Source organism: Eulemur rufifrons, chromosome 24 (assembly GCF_041146395.1).
Source record: "Eulemur rufifrons isolate Redbay chromosome 24, OSU_ERuf_1, whole genome shotgun sequence".
Taxonomy (NCBI): Eukaryota; Metazoa; Chordata; class Mammalia; order Primates; family Lemuridae; genus Eulemur; species Eulemur rufifrons.
This window is the reverse complement of record NC_091006.1, coordinates 35,693,436-35,716,011: the sequence shown is the minus strand read 5'-3', so window position 1 is coordinate 35,716,011 and position 22,576 is coordinate 35,693,436. Positions and strand designations below refer to the sequence as shown.

General features: G+C 34.8%; 1 protein-coding gene across 3 annotated transcripts; it reads left to right on the top strand.

Annotated features, from left to right (window-relative positions):
• The first annotated feature begins 1,043 nt into the window (after nt 1–1,043).
• GUF1 (GTP binding elongation factor GUF1) lies at nt 1,044–21,726 on the top strand. Of its 3 annotated transcripts, XM_069457121.1 has the most exons (17): nt 1,044–1,341; nt 3,025–3,136; nt 3,289–3,437; nt 3,723–3,803; nt 4,941–5,018; nt 5,823–5,906; nt 8,659–8,723; nt 9,196–9,399; nt 10,777–10,916; nt 12,062–12,185; nt 12,549–12,681; nt 13,366–13,509; nt 14,424–14,557; nt 17,564–17,665; nt 18,453–18,572; nt 20,195–20,231; nt 21,044–21,726. In XM_069457121.1, the coding sequence occupies exons 1-17, from the start codon at nt 1,159–1,161 to the stop codon at nt 21,179–21,181; spliced, it is 2,028 nt and encodes a 675-aa protein (XP_069313222.1). In that variant the 5' UTR covers nt 1,044–1,158; the 3' UTR covers nt 21,182–21,726. The 3 variants fall into 3 exon arrangements, with proteins under 3 accessions (XP_069313222.1, XP_069313223.1, XP_069313224.1); XM_069457122.1 differs by lacking the exon at nt 18,453–18,572; XM_069457123.1 differs by lacking the exon at nt 1,044–1,341 and having other exon boundaries at nt 5,827–5,906.
• Nucleotides 21,727–22,576: the final 850 nt, after the last annotated feature.

Below are 22,576 nucleotides of genomic sequence, written 5' to 3'. Positions count from 1 at the left end.
GTAGACTGCATAGATGTGCTGGACAAAGGCAGGATTCAAGTGCAGGGCAGGATGGAGCGGACGGCAAGAGATCTCATCACACTACTCACAACAGTGCACAATTTAAAAATGTATGAATTGTTTATTTCTGAAATTTTCCATTTTATATTTTTAGTAACTGAAACTGTAGAAAGCAAAACGGTGGATAAGGAATGACTACTGTACACTATTGTTTCTCCTTGAAGTGGTTTTGGATGTTCTTGATCTCATCTCTTACATATAGATTTTAGACTTTAGAGATCAATGTGTTTGCTCTGATTTCCAAAACTCAGACAGTGAATAAAGGAAAGGCCAGAACCACCACTGTGATCACCAAAGTGAGTTTATTGATTTGCCAGACAAGAGAACACATGCCAAGGGAAAAAATTCAATGAGCAGTTTTCTGAGGGAAAATCTTTAGGGAGTACTATGAGTTAGGGAAGTGGTGGGAATTTATGGTGGTAATGGTAATTAAGACTTAATGTTTGCTTTCTGGACAGTGTACATAAGGGTCCATAAGTCTATACAAGGTTAGCTAAACACAAATCCCACTTTTCACTGCGCAGGAAAAAGGGTTCAATTGTGTCCAGTTGAAACTTTCAAAGGTTTTGGAAACAATGCTAAGAATTCTGTTTCAAATCACAATGGTGAACTGAACAACCTCTGGATAGCCCAGAAAAGCCGCAGGGAAATAGTGGGAGACAAACATCAGCTGCTATCCAGGTCTCTTTAACATTTTTATCCCTCTTTCTCGCTCCACCAGAGCTCATGTGAAATTAGCTCAATTACTGACACGTGGAATATATTTCAGCATCCAGATTTTAAAAGTTCCATTGTTATTTTGCCATTCGGTTGTGTTAATCACAGGATCTTTACGTTCCAGGACTTTAGCTTCACCTTTCCCCATCTCGCGCGGAGACGCGCTGACGTCATGGCGCCGTGCGACGTGCGGACGTCAACGCGCTGCGCCGCGTTTCCGGCGAGTCGCTAGGGCCGCTGGACGGACGGAGCGCCCTCGGCTCCTGCCTTCCGCGCCTGGCGGAGCCGGCGTCAGTCCCGGCGGCCGGGCCCTGGGGAGGCTGCGGGCTATGGCGCTGTGGGGTCTCGGGACCCTTTCCTGACACCTTCGCCGCCCGGGCCATGGGGAGCCTCTGGGGTCGGGGCTGGGGGCGCGGACACGCGCTCGCGCTGTGGGCCACGGGGGCCGCGCGCCGGCGCCTGCCGGGGCCTCGACCTGCGCCGAGCCGCGGGGCCGCCGCGGAGCCCTGGGCCGCCGCGGAGCCCTGGGCCACGGCCAGGCTCTTCAGCTCTGCAGACCTCAAGGTGACCGCCCTTAGTCTCCGAAGGGCCACCTTTTAAAACTTTGGAGTGCCCATGCGATCTTGGAATTGTGCTTGCTTTTCCTGGGACGAGCCGTGAATCCGTCTGGGAATCTTAGAGGGGGGCAGAGCAGAGAGCGCGGGAACCGCTCGGGGTCCTGCGTCCTCCCGCCTCTCACTGCTGTGACCTTGGTCACGTCACCTTAACTTCCTAGGTTTTCTAATTGGTAGTGTCGGCTGATTCGTTTGTCTGTTTATGCCAGGCCCTGGTCGTAACGCTTTGCGTGTGTTGATGTATTTAATTTTCCTGAAAGCCCATCGGGGAAGCTGCCGGTATAACTTTCATTTTCCTGCCGCTTATTAGCTCTGTGACCCGGGCAAGTTACTTCTTCGAGACTCTGCTGCTTTATTTGTTGCATGAGTTACTAATCAGACATCCAGTGGCTTATTTGCGAGGTTTATCTGATGTAAGGCGTGGAGCTTTTTAGACCAGTACCTAGGATGCAAGAAGTGCTGGGTATGTCTTCGCTTCTGCTTGTTTTATTATTTTATTTTACCTCAGAGCAAACGTGTGCAGTTGAGACTCAAGGTTCTTGTGGTTGGAGAAGGTGAGGGTTCAGCAACTCTTAAATAAAACTACGTAACCGTGAAGAGACACATACAGTTTAGGCAGAAAAGTGAAGTGATTGAATGCAAGCTATAAGTAGGTGGAGAAATAAGACTTTATTATAATTAACCAGTTTTTCTAATAGGCCTGTGGTTTTGAAAGTGGACTTGTATTGCAATTCCAAGTTCTTAAACATGGGAGAGTTTTGTATACCTTTGAAGTGAAAGGCAGGAGATAAGAACATCTATAGGGCAAATATCAGGATGAGGGGTTTTTTGGCAGAATTTCTTTCAGATACGAATGTACTTTTATTATCTGCCTTGTATTGGGGCAGTTATAAAAAAACTATTCCATTATAATTTCATGTTTTTTTGCTGATTACTATATACAGATTTTTATCGGATAAAATGTTTAGAGTTCAAAAGAACTGGTATATTTTACTTGAATACCAATTTCCAGTAATTTGTGATAGGTTTCAGTAAAATGTTAAGATGTCTACGCTAAAAACCAAAAGTTTCGTTTTAAAATATTTAGAAGTGTAAAGTGATTAAAAGCCTTTTTTTTGGTTGATGTAATCTTTTTTCTTTCCGGAGAAGTTGCACAGGAACAACATTGTATATAAATTAAAACTTTGAAGGCTTTATTAGGAACACAGATTTTTAAATTGATCTGATTCCTGATTAAATGTGGGAGGAGACAGTTTCATTTTTTCAGCTTCTCTGTCATTCCTTTGCCCCGAGATTTTGCTGGACAAGGCATTTTCAGGCCTGAGTATCTTGTGCTCTGCATTCATGAAAATAAATTCACTTCCTGATTGGCCCTAAAAGTGGTGGAAATATTAAGTAAGGGATTATTTAGCTAATATGTTCACCTTTGATGATTAAACTGATGTATTTGATGAGTGCTTTTATAATATGTTCCTTGTAATATAAGCTTAGCCATACACGTCTTTATTGTCAGAATAATAACATGAACAATATAAGTGCTAGAAATGAAATTGTTTAAAAAAAATTAAAAGAATTAGTATACTTTTATGCAAAGTTTATACTCCTAAATTTGATATTTCTCTCTTCCTTTTAGGAAAAACTTGACATGTCTGGATTTCCTGTTGAAAATATCAGAAATTTCAGTATTATTGCACATGTGGATCATGGCAAAAGTACTTTAGCAGACAGGCTCCTAGAACTAACAGGTATTTTCATTTTATATTATATACTTAATCAGTAGCTGTGAATAATTGGGAATTACTTTTTCTATGTCATCTTAAATTTTAGTTTTAATTTTATATGTAATACTCTCTTTTTTAAAGTCCAGAGAAATATCAATAAGTGTTTCTTTTTGTAGGAGCAATTGATAAAACAAAGAATAACAAGCAGGTTCTTGATAAATTGCAAGTGGAACGAGAAAGAGGAATCACTGTTAAAGCACAGACAGCATCTCTTTTTTATAATTGTGAAGGAAAGCAATACCTTTTAAATCTCATCGATACACCAGTAAGTTTGCTATTAATTTTGCATGGATTGTTAAAGTCAACCTTGTGTTAATAGTGCAAACAAATCCTTACTTAATATTTGAACTGAATATTAAACAGCTACGTTTTCTTTTTGTTTTCTCAGTGTTCTTGTGTTAAATATAAATTGTTTCAAAAGTGCAGGCTAAAAAAAGGAAATGTATATTTAACGACTTTTTATCAAGTACAGTCAGTAGATTTGCCATAATGCTCCTTTCTAAAAAAATTACAGCTAACATTTAGACGTATCAGTATTTTTGTTTCTCAGGGCCATGTTGATTTCAGTTATGAAGTATCCAGGTCACTTTCTGCTTGCCAGGGTGTTCTACTTGTGGTTGATGCAAATGAGGTAGGTGTTTTTCATTTTATATGTTCTGACATGTGATGTGCCATGCCTGCTTGATTGTTTCAAGAGGTTTTCCTTAAAATGTGTTTTGGAAATAGAATTTTTGTGTTTGAAAAAAGTAGATTTATTGTATTATTCAAAATCATATACTTTGATCCTGTTAACTTGAAGTTTTAGTACACTAAAGCATTCTGTGGAATTGACTGTTCATCTTTTAATATTTGAAAACTGATCAGAAGAATTCTTCAAAGATTGTTGTATTTTTGTTGAACTATGATGTCATGTATCAGCGCATCCTGCCAAAAAAACCCCTCCAATTCTAGCAGTTTTTAATCTGAGGTTTCCATATCAATTCCAAGCAGAGCTTGGAAATAAATCTTTAGTTTTCAGATCACTTTAGGTGATTTTAAGGCAGTCATTTGCAAAGTGTTAGGTTTTAAAAGAAATCAAATAATATTACCAAGTTCTTTTGTGGTATAAACCTTAAAAAAGTAATCAGCAGATGACCATATAAGATCTATGATATACTAAAGTAAGCTTTTGATATATCTCAGTTTCTTACAAACTCTTTATTCAAAACCCAAAGGGTATGATATTGTGGTGGTAAGGTTTTCCTGATCCTGCCCGGAAAAGTCAATCTGTACCTTACATACATGGTACTGGGCTTTATAAAGTGTGTTACGTGACTGTGCCCTCTAGCAGGCCGTGAGGTCCTTGAGAGTCCATGGTTTATCTTTGTGTCTTCAATGCCTGACACAGTTCCTGCTATAGAATAGGCCCTCTAATAAATGCTTCCTGAGCAGAAAAGGAACGATCCCAGGCATGGAGGTATAGATACCATAGTTTGTTTGCCCTGTACCTCTGCGTGAGGCTTCCTATCTCAAACTTGGTAGTGTCTGTGGCCCACCCTGCTTAATGTGGTTATTGCTTTACCATCAGCCGTCCTCATTTTGATCCTCAAGACATAAGATAGAGAGAAAAGTATGGAGGGCAGATATATGGCATTTTGTTTACTTTCATTATTAGAGTGATGCAAAACCTCAGTTTTAATAAAGATGGGTGGAATGGTCTTGAATTACAAGTTTTGTGACGGACAGTAGAATGGTGGTCATCTCGGTGTCTTGTGTCTTGAATTTCCAGGGTATTCAAGCCCAAACTGTAGCAAACTTCTTTCTTGCCTTTGAAGCACAGCTATCAGTAATTCCAGTTATAAACAAGGTAAGTATAATGAGACAGCACTGCTATTTAGTATTTCACTTTCTGAAAGTATATTTAGTGTTTAAATATCAGGTGTATTACAGATTATATTAGAGATCTCCAGCTATTTATTAAATATGTTGGTGGGATTTATCTCTTTGAATTGCATATAAGAGAATTGCCACTGAAACTCCTATACCTTTGCATGTAGTTGAGAAGATAGTCCCCTGAATTCCGTGCGGTAATGCAAGGCCATTTCTGTAGGAAAGGGGTACAAGCCAAAAAAAAACACATCTGTTGTACTAAACTTCACATAGGAAAAAAAAGGAGCTTGTGATACAGGAGGAAATAGTACAAGACATGAAAGGTAACAGTTCAGTGCTAAACTGGGTTCTGTCTACAAACCTCCATTTATATTTTAAAATTAATACATTGAGAATTTTAATTTTAAAATCTGCATTGAGTTAAATTAGCACTTCTCGATATTGGAGTTTAGTTTAAAAGAAGCAAAGTCATAGGTAGGAAAGCTTGTCAGCCTGTTTAACTTTTAAAATCAGTGCAGATGGTGCTAATTGATAAATTATTACTGAATTCTTCTGCGTTGAGTAGCTAACTGCTTAAGTTTTTTGCATGTTCTGCTATCTGATATTTTTCAGTAGTCATGGTTGATAAATATCGTATTGCTTATATATAGGTTATTTTAATACTTGTGAAAGAAAATCATAGAGGGGTCAGTTAGGTTAAAGCAGGTAAGCTTTTAACTATCCAGATACTGTTAATACTTTATTTTTATTATACTAACACATAATGGATTTTTTTTTAAAGATAGATTTGAAGAATGCTGATCCTGAAAGAGTTGAAAAGCAAATTGAAAAAGTGTTTGATATTCCAAGTGATGAATGTATTAAGGTAAAATACCTTTTTTTGAAAAGGTTATACTTTTTTAAAAAGTGAAATTTTGTGATATTTGATAACTTAGCATGGTCTAGTTTTTTTCATGGTTTTGCAGAGTTCTTTTACTATTATTTTCTTTGCTTCTCACCAGAAACCCTTTTGATACTGTATTATTACAATGCTACAGTTAAAGGAAGTAAGGCTCAAAGATGTACCACTCTCCTAAGATCACTAGTTTAGTCAGTCAGTGTGGCCAGACTAAACCTTGGGCCTTCTCAAACTTCCTGCAGTATTATTTCTTGTATGCCATTTTGCCTCTATGAGACTACTGTGTTTGAAGAGCAGGTTCAAACTAATTTCAAGGTATTTGTATGTATCATTATTGGAATTGACAGAAACCTATTTTATAAAAAAGCTAGCTGTGGTAATGCTGGGAAATAATAGGTTTTATTTATATGAAAGTTATTACCGTCTTAAATTTGAATTTTTACTCTCCTTTCAAATGATGATTTTCTTGTTAAATCGCCACAGCCAAACTGCATGGTAGTGTAGTAAGTTATGTCAGTGCAGCAATATAATGTTTTTTTTTCAAATCTCATCTGGTTTTTGAAAGAGCAGGTTTCAGGTGGTGAAGTGTTTTTTGTTTGTTTGTTTGTTTTGTTTTTTAAACAATGGATGATTACATACAACCTGGTAATAACTGAATAAAGTAATTTTTTTTGTGGATATATACATAGAATTTAATGCGTTTTTATTATACGGGGACCTCATTATATAAGGCAGCCAACTGGAATTACATCTGGTTTTATATCTTGGATAGTATTACATTAAAGTATAATTAACTTCTGGTTTTATTTGGTATTGGACAGCTAGGGGTATAGCAGTGAACAAGACACACAAGATCCTTTCCTCTACAGTCAGTCAATAAATAAGTAAACAAAGAAGTAAGTGTGGGAATTATTGAATAGGACAGATATTGTCAAGGAAATTCATTCAACAAATTATACTGTAGGTGAAATACCATAAGTAACAATGAAAAAAATCTCTTTTTAAGAGAGATGCTATGACATGGAGTAATTTAGGGAAAGCTCTTCTAATAAACTGAGACCTGAAGGAGTGAATAGTTCTGAGGAAAGCATTCCAGGAAGAGAAAAGAGCAAGTATTAGAACCTAAATTAGGATAAGACTTGGCATGTTTAAGGAACAGAAAGGAGGCAAGTTGGATGAGAAGGCTTTGTTAGGGGTATGTAGAAATCAAGTCATGCTGGGACTCTTTTCATCTGCTAAAGAATTTGAAAATTATTCTGAGATTATGAAAAGATTTTAAACAAGAAAGAGAAATAAAGCAGTCATTCGTGTTGCCTTACAGAGAATGGATTAGAGGGGTACGAGAAGAGGTACAGGAAATCTAGCAGTAATAGCCCAGGTGTGAAATCACTGTGGCTAAGGAGCTTATGACCTAGGAGGAAACAATGTAACATATCAAACATAACAGTTCAGTGCTAAACTGAGTACTGTCTACAGACCTCCATTTCATAATTCAAAATTAATTAAGAATCAATTTCAAAGTGTATACTGCATTAAATTATATTTCTTGACATTGGAGATAAATTTGAAAGAAGCAAGGCAGGCTGCCCATAGGTAAGGCAGCTTGTCAGACCAGACCATTGATTTGATTTTTTTCTCCAGTAATTAATCTGCTCTGGAATAGGAATAGAAAAGGCACATAACTGGATGCAGTCAAGGTTGAGCTTTTACCAGCTGCTTATGACAGGGAGAGAATAGAAAGTGGTTGTGCAGGATGATTCTAAATAGTGGACCTTGGAGTCCCAGCTGGGCAGTACGGAAAGGGAGTGGGGGCCAATGGATAACATCATAAAGTAGGATAGTGAATAGATTAGAAGGTAAGGAGTGCTGTAAAGAAGGTACTAAGAGTCTAGAGTAATAGTTTTCAGTGGTGATTGGTCCCCCTACACCCCACCACCACCACCGGGGATGTTGGATAATATCTGGAAACATGTTGGGTTGTCACAACTTGGGAGGGTGCTGCTGGTATCCTGTAGGTCAGTGTGATTCCCTGGTTGCTACTGAACATCCTGTAAGGCACAAGACAGGCTCCCAAGACAAAGAATTATGTGGCCCAAAATGTCATTAGTGCTAAGGTTGAAAAATCCTGCTCTAGACTGGGTTTGAAGGGTAAGAGGTAAGAAATCAAGATTTCAGAGATAGTCCATTTACCACTGGTGAGGACAAAGGTCAGGCATAGGCATGTGGTTTGAGTCTTGGCTTGCTTTTCTAGTGTGAGAACAATAAAATAGTAATATGCCTTATAGTTGCATGTCGTCCAAATATATTGTTTATTCTATTCACACAACAACCTTGAGATTTAGGCAGAATATGAATAATCGCTTTATTTTTCAGATGAGGAAATTGAAGCTCAAGGAGATAGATCTTGGTCAAAGTCAAATATTCCATACAGAGACAATATGATTGTTAGGCGGATTTTTTTGAACTCTTGGTCTTTCTATACCATAATCAGAATGCTCTTGTAATTCAGTCCTAGAACATAGAACCACATAGCCATAATGGGAAAAGATGTATTTGTCAACGTATTACTTGCTTTGTGCTTTTCTTTTTGCTGTATTTTTCAAACAGATTGATAACTATTAGAATTCTTTCTTCCTTCTGATTGTCAGTCATAAGTCATCAGGATAGAAAAGTACGGTCTTAATTTACATGCTTGTTTTTTTCACTTGTATATTTTTAGATTTCTGCTAAACTTGGAACAAATGTTGAAAGTGTTCTTCAGGCAGTTATTGAAAGAATACCCCCGTAAGTATTTTGCTATTTTTGTATAATTGTTCACCTATACTTAATAGTTCAAAGACTTAACAGTGTGATAATGTTATTTTAGCTTAATTGATATGGCAAATACTCTGTCAGTGAGAATAAATTTATTGGCTTTTAGTAATACATAGAAGGCAAATACAGTACAGAAATTAAAAGAGGAAGGATGATAGGAATCTCTTCTTGACAGTCATAATAAAGAGACTTCAGTACATTCGCAATTATTGTTCTTTATACTGAATAAATATATTCATAAGTTAATTAAAAAATTTAAAACTAGAGGTTGAATTAAATCTAATGTACCATATTTTATAAAAGTCCTTTTATTTTGGCTGTCGAGTATCAGCCTTTCTCAAGAAATAGAATAAATTAAGTATAATGCCTAAGTTGAAAATAGGCATTTTATTAAGATTTTAAGTTAGTATGTATGTCTTTGTTTTTTACTTATATTTACTAGTCCTAAAGTGAATCGCAAAAATCCCCTGAGAGCTCTGGTATTTGACTCCACCTTTGACCAGTACAGAGGCGTGATAGCCAATGTAGCATTATTTGATGGAGTGGTTTCCAAAGGAGATAAAATTGTATCTGCACATACGCAAAAAACATACGAAGTTAACGAAGTAGGAATTTTGAATCCTAATGAGCAGTCAACTCAAAAATTGTAAGTAATCTGCATTGGTAATTCATTAAAATATGTTGGTATGTGTTTCTCTTTCTACTTTTTTCTTAACTTGGTATGCTTAGAATGATCCTAATTTGGTAACTTAAAAAAAAAAACCTTGATTATTTAACGCAACCATACAGTGAATGCTGTCACAAGGAATCTCGTGTGAAGGACAATAGAAACTTCGATGGATATAAATTTGATGTATTTTTATTCTTCATGACTAGTCATAGCCAATTTTAAGATTCAGTGTAGGTTGGGTCCTATGTTGATGTATTTGATGAGACTATGCAAGAGAGAGTTTCATCCATCCATATCCATATGAGGTATCATTTTTGACATTTAATTTTTTTACAACTAGATTTTCAAACATAAAGGGAGTATAGAAACCTTGATAATTCTTTAGTGTGGAATTATTGGTAAAACCTTGATTAAAATTCTTGGGGAGTGGGATTAGCAAGGTGCATGGCATAGTGTGCATTAGAAAAACAGATCTGAGTTCACTTGTAAAACGACTATTTATTGAGTGCCTGTTCCATGTCAGGTAATGAGTGAAGAGATGTGACCTTGGACACATAGTTTGTGCTTTGTAAGGTCCTGTTTGCTCATCTGTGGAAATCAAAGTAATGAGCCAGACGACTATACCTGGATCCCATTTGAGGATTTAGTGTTGTATGTTTAAAAATAGCATTATGTTCATTACATTTTTTATTTGAGCCAGAAAGCCTATTTTTAATTTTACTGAAATAGTTTAAAGTCTGATTATAGTCTGCCATACATACTGGACATTAATGCGTCTTTATTTTAGGTCCTTATACCTCATCCTAAGTGTAAATAGTTTGTTACCATTTGGGAATTTTTTCTTTAAGCTTAAATTCTGAAATCTCGGAATTTGCTCCTTTTCTACAAGAGGGAATATCAAATGTCAGGTTTGTTGAGTTCACGTTTTTCTGCTTGGTTAAATATTTACCTCTTTTTCCTTAGTTGAAGAACATTTTTTAACACAATTCATTAATATTAATACAATAGACATTATAAGTAGTATACTGTGCTTCTGCCCTTATCAGTTTCACTGTGTTTACAATGTATTTTAGAAACTTGTTTAATTTGCAAAGATGGGCAGAGTCATGAGGAAGGCCTTGACTACTGTGTGGCTTGTGGTGCAGAGGTCCTTGGGTAACGGATTGTAAGGCATGGTGGGTTTGTTCTTTGCTGACAAGGTTTAAAGTTTGAGAATTGATATGTAGCACTTGCTTTCAGTTTGAGGTTTTATTTGGAAAGTGTGTGATAGTTCCCTGGAAAGGTAAAACTAATTGTGAGTATGCACTTGAAACATTAAAGCAGTAAATGTTTGCGTATAATAATTTTATTTAGATATGCAGGACAGGTGGGCTATCTGATTGCTGGGATGAAAGATGTCACTGAAGCACAAATAGGAGACACATTACATTTACATAAGCAACCAGTGGAGCCCTTGCCTGGGTTCAAATCAGCGAAACCAATGGTATTTGCAGGTGAGGAGCTCACAAGTTCAAAGGTTGAGGGCCAGAATATTTTTAAACTAAAGTCTGTGTGTTGAAAGAAAAATTACTAGAAGATAAGTGCATATTCTGGTTATTTTAAGTATCTACTAATGGCAGGATATTCTGTTTCATTTAATTGTTCTTTGTGTGTGCTATTTATGTATCAGTTGATAATTTCATATGTATGATGAATTTTACGTGGAGATCATTTAGGACTCCTTAAGAAATAAGCTCTTCAGAAACAAGCTCTGATATATAGAAGAACACAGTAATATAAATTTCCAAATTTCCTTCTTGTTTCTCCAGGGAGTTAGTCCGTTATTATATTTGAAACATTTTCCTAATTAGGATGTTTGTATTACTATCAATGGACTTTTACTGAGTGCCCTCTGCTTGGCCTCTCTTTAATATTGTTCCAGTATAGACATGACAGAGAATAGTATTACCTCAAGTATGTATTACTTCAGAACCTTTTACTGCTGTGTGGTTTTACATTTGAAAAAGGAACAGGTTACTCTGTGCTGGGTGTCCAGCCTTGGCTTTCCCCCCCTCTTCCGTTGGGAATTACGGACTTTGTTCACCCTACCTTTAGGCAAAGTCAGTCACTTGGATTTTGGAGGACTTGAGAGGTGTCAGATGAAAGAGAATTTGATGAATCAGTAGTAATTCCCATATTTTGTTCAGTGAATTGAAAAAGCAAAATTTGTCTTTCGTTTTAATAAATAACCTGCCCTAAAGAATTGAGAGTTCAGTGTAGTTTTCATTTCTCCTATTTTTATCTACTACTAGAGTTTCATTTGTGGTTGTGGAATATGTGAGGCTTTTGGTTTTTACAGTAAACACAGTTGTTTTCCTTATAAGCCTAATTTCTATGGTTCTTTATTTTTCTTTCTCCTATATTTTTCAAAAGCATAAAAAAATTATTCAGAGTGTGAATCCAGTTGTATATATGATCTCCAAGAAACCAGTTTAACTTAATATTCATAGATTTTTAGCAAACCAATATTTTGGTCCGTAAAATACAGGAAAGTAATTTGAAAGCTAAATGATTAATTTTGAATTTGCAACACTGCCTATTAGGTTTGGTTTGTAGGCAGCTTATCACATGTGATACTTAGAAATCCTTGTGTCCTCAGGAATGTACCCTATAGACCAATCTGAATATAACAACCTGAAGAGTGCTATAGAAAAACTGACTTTAAATGACTCCAGTGTGACAGTGCATCGGGATAGTAGCCTTGCCCTGGGTGCAGGCTGGAGGTAAGATTCATTCACGTTGTGAAGGCATATTTTTTATAGAAAGTAAAGTCTAAGTGGTGCTTTGCTCTTGAACATTTCTGAAGGTAGCTCATATTTGTGTAAAGAGAACTTAAGACAATTAATTTATGTCTGTCTGTGTCACACTGTGAATTCACATTCTATGGGTAAGTTTTATACTGATTGAAAATAGATTCCCAATGGAAGACTTAATCTTTAATAAAATTATATTAGCATTTAGTTGTGATGTGAATTGCTTGAATGACTTAATTCCACTCTTCCCCTACAAAATCACAATATATTCATCAAAGAAAATAGAGCCCAGGGGACATAATCATTTTGGAGTTTGTCTTTTTCCTCCCTGAGGTTGGGATTTCTTGGACTTTTGCACATGGAAGTTTTCAACCAGCGACTAGAGCAAGAATATAACACGTCTGTTATTTTGACAACACCTACTGTTCCATATAAAGCTGTTCTTTCATCAGCAAAATTGATAAAGGTACTATAATATGTTATATTGTTTTGCACCAGCATAAAAGGGAAAAATGTGTATATGGGAAAGCAGGAGAAATTTGTTAGTGTACCAATAGCTGAGTAGCTATTAAAGCTAATTAAATATTTCTTGATTAGTATTAATAAAAATTGAATTACCTTTAGGCTAGTGATGGAGAACCTTTTTGAAAACTAACTTATGCAATATTTTTCTTAATCCGATAAAATCTCTACATTATCAAAACTAGTCTTACTGATAGAAAAAAGTAGAGTTACTGATAAAAATACTGTTGGAAATCTGGCACTTATATAATTTTTTATAAGTAATTTATCTTGTAAAAAGTGAAGCATTGATTCCTGTGGCTGTGGAAAATTTTAGATTTCATGTTGATAGAGACAATATTGGATTTCATCTAGTTGGAAAGCTTTCATTTTAAACAAATATTAACTTTGACATCTGTAAATACTTTCCAACAAAATTAACTTAGTAAACTAATTATAATGCCTTATAAGGGTCAGGTTAAAATGTCATACTTCTAAGTGGTCCATGAAATGTGTTTGGTAAATGTCAGTGATCAGAATATTATTAATGATTGTTATTAATATTAATATAAATGATTACAACTAGAGAGTTTTTAAAATATAAAGCAAAGACTTCTTTTTAACTATTGTTGATTTTTCTAATTTTCAGGAATATAGGGAAAAAGAAATTACAATCATCAATCCTGCACAATTCCCTGATAAATCAAAAGTAGCAGAGTATTTGGAGCCAGTTGTTTTGGGCACTATCATCACACCAGATGAATACACTGGAAAAATAATGATGCTTTGCCAGGTATAAATGTAATACAGTTTAACACAAAAATGGTTTTAGTCCTCTGAAAATAGTTGGTTTTGAAAGATTTCTCTCTGCTGAGCATACTGAATTTAATAAAAGATTTTCATACTTATCTTTTTATATACATGTATATATAGATACACTTTTTCAACTATTTTGATTTTAAATAAGAAAAATATAATCAGTATTTTTGATCATCTGTGTTAATTTACTGAATTGATATTTTAGCCCAAAAGAAAGAAATTTGATGCTTATTTATCCCAAAGTAGCAAAAAGTATAATTTCTTTTAGCATTTTGAATACTTGAAATTGAATACAGTTTGAAAGATAAGTATACTTCAGGGACCCTAGCCCCATTTTGCTTTAGTTCTTGCCACATTATAACAAATGATTTAATTGATAAATGTGATGTAATCATATTCCTGAAAAAATATCTGTGTGAAATACTGTGACACATATTAGAAAGTGTGTCAAATGGTGACTTCAGATTTAATTCTATTACCACAAACTCACAAACTAGACTATAATTTTGTTTAATGATTTAATTTCTTTGGATCAAATTTCTTTATTTGTAAAACATATTAGGACTTTGACTATGTATGCAGTTATATTTGATTTATTATTAAATGAAATACTGTGTGATTTAAAAAGATAAAACTGATATATAAAGACAAAGACCTAAAAGCTTTAGTAGCAAGTATATGTAATTGAAATACAAAGTGGTTCTCCCTATATTGTAAATATCGCTTGCAAGCTTTTACTAGACCATTAACAAACAAAATATTCCTTCATTTTGCCTACTCTTTATGATTAGGATTTGTAACTCAGTAATTTACATCTCTCTGTATTAGTTTAAATCAATATTTGAATAGGTTATCATTAAATCGATTTTTTCTTCTTTCCCTTTTTAGGCTCGAAGAGCAGTTCAGAAGAATATGATGTTTATTGATGAAAATAGGGTTATGCTTAAATATCTCTTCCCTTTGAATGAAATTGTGGTAGATTTTTATGATTCTTTGAAGTCCCTATCCTCTGGATATGCTAGGTAAAGAACTAATGGGAACCTCAGATGCCAGGACAACTGTTTTGAAATAACTGACCTGCCAGAGTACACTAATACTTCACTCTCTTCAAGACAGTTGAGAATCCTCCTCTAAGGTTAGAAAGGCTTGGAACAACCTTATACATGTCACAGAGTACTTAAAATTTGCTTATAGGAGAAAAAGTTTCATCATCAAACTATTACGCCTCTTTTTATGAAAAAAACGTTAGTGCCCTCTTGGGAGTTGTATTCCTTCTGTCTGTTGATTAAGAATTATACATAATTTCAGGCCGGGCGCGGTGGCTCACGCCTGTAATCCTAGCACTCTGGGAGGCCGAGGTGGGCGGATCGTTTGAGCTCAGGAGTTCGAGACCAGCCTGAGCAAGAGCGAGACCCCATCTCTACTAAAAATAGAAAGAAATTATATAGACAGCTAAAAATATATATAGAAAAATTAGCCGGGCATGGTGGCACATGCCTGTAGTCCCAGCTACTCGGGAGGCTGAGACAGGAGGATCCCTTGAGCTCAGGAGTTTGAGGTTGCTGTGAGCTAGGCTGACGCCACGGCACTCACTCTAGCCTGGGCAACAGAGTGAGACTCTGTCTCAAAAAAAAAAAAAAAAAAAATTATACATAATTTCAAAAAGCTACTGTAACCTCAGTGGTACTTTTAAACTGTATGTTACGTGATTTCAGGAGCATCTATTTACATTTGAAAAACAGGAGTATATAAAATCAGTCTATAAAAAATGCTAGGTGTGCCCTTACATTTGTGAACATTTTAATAACATGGTCTTTCCAGGAATGGTGGTCCATGTCATGAAAACCATTGTGTATCACATAGGGTTATATAGAGAACAGCCAGATAAAAGTGAGAGTTAATATTAAACAACAAATAAGGAACTCAGTGCATAGCATTCAGGGAATCTTTTTTGTTGTATCAAATAACTCTAGATGCCCTTGGTATCCTAAAATCTTATATTACAGGATAGTACATAGTAGAGTATAAAGAAATATGAAACATACTGGGGAAGTACAGGGGGAAAATGAACATTCATATCTATAAAACTTCCACACAGTACACACATAACAATGTAATATTCAAAGAGAAATTTCAGTGTTTTAACGAACATGCTATAGTGACCTGGAAGTTTAACTTTATTTAATCAGCTTTTCAGTGAAGAGAGTGTGTACAGTAACTCTTCATACCAAGGAATCTTCTTTATGTTCGTTTGTATTGAGAAATTTTTTTCTACTTTGTCACCCAAATGTTTTTCTTCTGTGTCTTCATTTGGACAAGACCTTGAGCAAATAAGTGGCAATGGAACTTAAAGTAAAATGAATTGTGACGGCATGTTAAAATTACTGTAGTTAAAAGGATGATTACTAGGCTTAATGTTTGTAAATATTTTTAGCAAAAGTCAATTTTGGTTTCCATTTGGGTGCCACTTTCTGAGTTACAAGTAGCCTTAAAAAGTCTTTCATCTTGGAAGCTTAAATACATTTCATTTTACATGAGAGAATATGGTTTGTTTTGAACTATTAAAAATAAAATATTCCAGCTTCCATAATTAAGATAATTCTTATGTTTTTAAGTTGGTTGTTTTACATATATAGTAAGTTCTACACTTAACAGAAAGAAACTCGTCATGGTCCATGGCCTTCTGGCTAAGGCCATAAACCTCCCATAGATTAAGATCAGAAAAAAATTATTTTTTACTCAGTGCCAAGAATCCACTGCAGCTGGGTCACAGTAGGGATTCCTTTGTTATATAAGGACTGTAGTTTGCCCTCAATCCACACCACCAGTAGCTTTTTGGAGTTCCCAATGTGTCTGCTCCATTCTAAGGAACACTAGAATACCTGTGTTTGAATAGAGGTTAGGTTCCCATTGGGCTGGCTTGGAAACAAACACCATTTGTATAATGGTTTCTTTTGAAAAAATAAGAAATTCTAAGATTTTTTAGTACAGAACATAACAGTTTAGAGCTATAAACAACTTAAAAGTTAGGAACCATGTCTTTCTCTCTCTATGTATTCTGTGCAGTACTTACAGTGGTGTCTTTTATACAGTAAATGTTTAATAAGTGATGTTTGCTGAAGAAAGAAAGGATTTTAGCAACATTTCAAGCAATAATCTGGTAAAAGAGTGTATTATTCTCAATTTAGGACCTTCCTGCTGAAAATCTTTAGAAACCAAACATTTGTAATTCCAGGAACCAGTTGTTTTAAAATTAAGACAATAGGAATATATATACATGTTCTTATCAATAATAAGGAAGACTTGTAAGCATAACAGAAATTTTGTTTCTTGTTAGACTTAAACGTTTAACATGTCTGTTTTGATTCACACTGTAAGCTTTGGCCGTGTTGTTAAAAGTAATAGCTGAAATGAAGTGCTCATGTTTGCTAAGCCAGGCTCTGTTCTGAACACGTAAGAACTAGGCACTGCTCAGAGTGGCTTCCATGTATTAAATCACTTAATCCTTACAAAGCCCTGTGAAGGTTCAAGCTGAAGAGCCATGTAGGAAATCCAAAAGGAAATCCAAAATGAATAAAGGAATCATTTATTCATATGGCTGTTTATCAGTGCCATGGCATTATCTGCACATAGGGTTGTCATTGTAATAGACAACTAAACAGAAAACCAACTCATGAGTATGAGAATGACCCGTTGACAAACAGTATTGTCTAAAGCCTGCCAGCTGCTGGGAACATTGGGAAGGAGGTGGCATTTGTCTTTAAGATCCGTTTTCCTAGTCTGGCTTATCAATTTCTTTTCCTTCCCCCACTAGATAATAATCCCCTTGTTTTTGCCCTTTATTTCATAAACATAAAAGGAGGACATTTAGATCCATTCAGATTAAATTGTGTATATAATATTTTGGTGGACAGTTCGATCTCTTTGGGGGGTATCTTAGAGGGGGCGGAGAACAGGCATTTTGTAAAGAGAGAAAAATGTAATCTGAGAAGTATAATGTTTATTACTTGGACTGTTTTTCTCATTAGTTTTGATTATGAAGATGCAGGCTACCAGACTGCAGAACTTGTAAAAATGGATATTCTACTGAATGGAAATATCGTAGAGGAACTAGTAACTGTTGTACACAAGTAAGTTGAATAGAAATTAATCATGGAATGTGAAAATAATTACTTTTGATATGTTTTTCTTTAGTTCTTGGTTGCTCATTTTTGTTTGAGCAGCTACATTTTAAAAACTTTCAAAGGTAATGAAGATAGATTTCACTCTACTAGTTTTTCTTTTTCCACATTTCCCTTTCTAGACTGCTAAAAATAGAAGAGGAAGTATAGAATTTTGATAGCCAAAACGATAGTGTTGTAGAAATGTTTTCTTTACTGTATAAAACAAATATTTTTTAAATTTTATAATTATGGATTTAGAATTGGTAACAAAAAGTTTTTTCATATTTATAAAAACTATAAAAATGAAATACTCTACATGTTCAAGAAATGGCAGATTGGTTCAAATAAATTATGGAGCACCTATATTACTGTTATATTTTAAGTCATTAAAACTATTGTGGAGTCATGTGGTGATAGGAAAAATGTGCATAAAATAAGGTAGAATATATCATACACACTATGATCTAACAAAACAAATTAAGTGTGTATACAAAAAATGACTAGAAGGATATGTTTAAACATTCTAAAATGTTTGCTCTGGTTTTCAATCTGTTTCTAAATTTTCTGGACTCATTTTTTTTTTAAATTAGAAAAGACATTCATGATTCAGAGACTAAGAGATATTTATGGTAAATAAGATCCATTTGAAACTCCTTAAGAAATTACCTTTATATTGATTACACATATGGCCTAGAAAGATACGTTAAATATTCTTATTTAGGATATGTAAACAGTTGTATTTTTTCTGTCTCAGAGACAAAGCACACTTGGTTGGCAAAACCATATGTGAGCGGCTAAAGGATTCTCTTCCCAGGCAGCTGTTTGAGATAGCAATTCAAGCTGCTGTTGGAAGTAAAATTATTGCGAGAGAAACGTGAGTTGAAATTCATTTTTGTTCGCGAGCTGGTTTCAGAAATGATATATCTAGAAAGTGAAAGAGTATTGAAAATTTTAACTCAACTTTGGCCTAAACTTTATTTGTAGAAACAGTATGATAGAGCTGACTCTCACTTTCACTGATTTAAGTGATGATGGTATCATATAAGTAATTCAAAGTAATTGGGTAATGTTATTTATAGTTAATAGTATATGGGCTTCACAAATTGCTTTTATTTCCACTAATTTTAATGAATGACTGTATTCAATTTCCTGAATAAGGAATTTCTTCATGGTTTTATCCCTTTAGGTGGCTTGTAAGGTAATAAAAACTGAAACTAAAAGGTTTTGTCTTCCAAAAGACAAAATTATGATTTTTTTACCTGAAGCATTTAATATCACTTCCCTGCTTCACAGGATTAGTTAAGTTGTAAATCACAGAGGAAGGCTAATGTCATGTTAGGCTTTGCATTCTAGATTAGGGACCACATCTGGGGTATAGTAGACACGGAAGATGGGCTGATTTCAGTAGGAAACCAGTCTTCTGTGAAGCGTAGTTTATAAATCAGAACACTGAGTAAGTTGCTGTGCTCGTAACAGCAAGTCCAGGAAGTATCTTGCTGTGCTTCCCATTTCCTTTCCTTAATGGTCTTGGAAATCAGAAATACTGCCTCAGTTATAAAAAGTTAGAAATTGCTGTTAAATTCTACTTTAACCCAAACCCAATGTGTTAGTAGTGGTGAAATACAGCCATCATTTTTATATAGACTTGAGGTAAATTTTCTGCACATTATTTGCAGTGAATTTCATTTCCTAACACTACTTTGCTGCAGTTAGTGATTTTTGTGTTTCATAAATACCCAGAGGTTAGGGAGAATGGAGTTGATAACCAAGGAACATCCTGGAAAATCCAATTTAAAACAGCAAATGGTCATTCACATAAGTGTGTTGAGGGAGAGAATACCTTAAAGGAAAAAAAAAAATTCCTTTTTTTTTTTTTTTTTTGTCTTAAGGAATACATAAAAATGGAGTTGTTTTCAAAATTAAAGTGATCTGGAAATTTCTCAGAAACATTACAGAAATAGATTAGTTTATAACTGCTGGGATGAATATATTAAAAGTAGTTTACCTTGCTTGAGATGGGTTTTATAAAAGCCTAAGTCTGGTAACATACTCCTTAGCTTCCTAGCGACTCCCCCTACTTTTAGTGGAGGCAGTAATGAGATAATAACCATTTTTAATTGTTTTGAAATAGTAGTGGTAGCAGTATACCGCTACTATAGCATCCCACGGTAGCAGACATAACATGTAATTCTTACAGTCAAGGTCACATCATGCTTAAATTTGGCCTAATCAAGACTGACCTCCACAAGCCTTGACCTTTTTTCCGTAATAAAATGTTTGATAACCATGTTGAATTTATATGCCTTTTTATGCCAAGTATGTGAAAATAAATACAGGAGCATTTGAGCTATCTAATTAATTCCCTATGGCAATTTTACATAGATAGTGGTACTATCATTAAAATCTTTTAGTAAAGGGGAGATAGTTTGGGGAAATAAAGTGCTTTGAAACAGTATGATGGAATTACGTACTAAAACAAAATTTCCTCTTTTACAGTGTGAAAGCCTATAGGAAAAATGTTTTGGCAAAATGTGTACGTATCTAGCTATACTTATTCTACTTTATAACTGCTTTATGGGTTTAAAAATCAAAGGGACTATTGGTTTTTGTTGTTACATCATTTATTTCATCTCCAAGTTTACTTTTTAGATAGGTAAATTACAGCTTGACCATGAAAATTTGTTTTGACCACATTCTTAAATTTTTTTCATCTTGTTTCTTGTGTAGTACTATTTAAGGAAGGATTTTTATAACAGTTATTTCTATGGTCTGGGCAACATGTTTTGTTGATCTAATATATTAATGTGATGGAAGATTTTGAAGACAGTGGCTATATCTTACAATGTGAAGAGGTGGAAATTGAAATATACCTCTCCTACCTTGCTTTGCCAAAGTTTCTGTCTGTTAAGAAATTATTCTTAACTCTGTTATTGTGAGAATTGAATGATAAAGTGTTGTTCTAAAATGCTTAGAAATAGTTTCTGGTACATTTATGCTCAATGTGATTAAGAGTCTATATATTAGACTGTAGTTATATAATCCAAAATTCCAAGCCTGGAATCAGTAATGAGATTGATAATTCTTCCTTGCCATGCATATTGTAGTACTGGGTTTCCCTGGGGATCTTCATCTCCATCCCCCCCAAAGTAAAAGCTTTATCATTCTTTGAAGAGCGGTAGTAAAATTAGGACCTGCTAGGAACATTAGAGTGATAACTTTGCAGATGTCTACTTGATGGGTAATAGTTTGGTGAGGTTATGATTATGTTGATGCCTCTATGTAACTGTATGATGTAATTGTTTTTCTTTGGCATGGTTTACACTTCCTTTTTTTAATATTTTTCAGTATGGTGGTGATATTACTCGAAAAATGAAACTTTTGAAGAGACAAGCAGAAGGAAAAAAAAGAATGAGGAAGATTGGCAACATTGAAGTTCCAAAAGAAGCTTTTATAAAAGTTCTGAAAACACAATCTGATAAATAAATGTTGAAAAAATATAAAGAATTTTCCTAAATTAAAAACTGTATTTTTTATAGCAATTAATAATATGCTGACAATAGAATGAAAATTGTAAAATTTGCTAGTTACTTTCAGGGTTTTCAGGTTTAAATAATCTACTGGCTTTTCTTTGAATGGGCATTGAAGTGGGTGGGATTGTTAAGCCATATTGCCTAGTTTCAAATTTCTCTTCCAGCCATTCACTAGTAAGGTGTACTTGGCCAAATTACTTAACCCTTTGTTTCCTCTTTAAGTAAAATTGAGATTATACTACTGCTACTTCCATAGGTTGTTGTGAAGATTATATAATATACTTTAAAATTTTCAGAGGAGTACCTTACATAGTAAGTAGTCAGTGAACTGTAACTATAAAGTCCTCACTTAATGGAACTGATAGGTTCTTGGAACCTGTGACGTTAAGTGAAATGACATGCAGCAAGTCCTTGAACTATGTGGTTGCCTTCAAAGTGGTTTTATATTAACATTGAGGAGAAAAAAAATTGGTTTCCTTATATGTGCTTTCAGAGTCACAATTTCCAAGAACCTATCAACATTGTCAAGTAAGGACTCACTGAATTTTATTTTGGGGCATATTTTTTTTCCTTACTGATCCTAAAAGGCCCCATACTTAAGATGCCATCTAGTTTAAGTTAAAGGATGTTCAGAATCACCTTAAGTGACAAATTTGTTAGCTGGGTCAATTTATCTGATACTTATGAATCATTAAACAATAAACTTAAATATACTATGTAGACCTCTGTTCTAGCTTTTTTGATAAAAACTTTATAAATTTTATCAGGTGTTAGTCTGAAACTAGATGGTTTACATAAAGGGCAGGAGCTGTCTTATTTCTGACACTCAAAATGCATTTGTGTAAAATGGCAGGTGCCTGGTATTAGCAGGAGCTGTTATTAACGACCGTTTAATTATTGCCTAAATTTCATTGTTGAAGAGACTGAACTTTAGAGTAGTTCAGTAACGTACTTGAGATCTCACAGCCAGGAAATGGCTGTATTATTTCAAAGCTCCCAAGTTCCAAGTCTGTTCAGACTATGAACAAACCAGAGTGCAGACTATACTACAGCAAAATAACTAATTTAGCCATTGGGATTAATATTTGTCTTCTACCTTGAATGAACTGAATGAGGAAAATGTCTTCCAGGGATAAAACCTGTCAACAAGTAATTTCATACTTAGGTTATTACATTAGGAGATAATGTGTGGATTTGCTTAAAATTATGTATTAGTTAAGTAGCCTGGGACTTAGTCCTAGTTACATAAATCAATCGGCTCATGTACGCTCCCTCTCCCTTCTAGCTCTGACAGAACACATGAAATCTGAAACACCAGGACAATGGTATTTTGGAAAACGACAGAGCA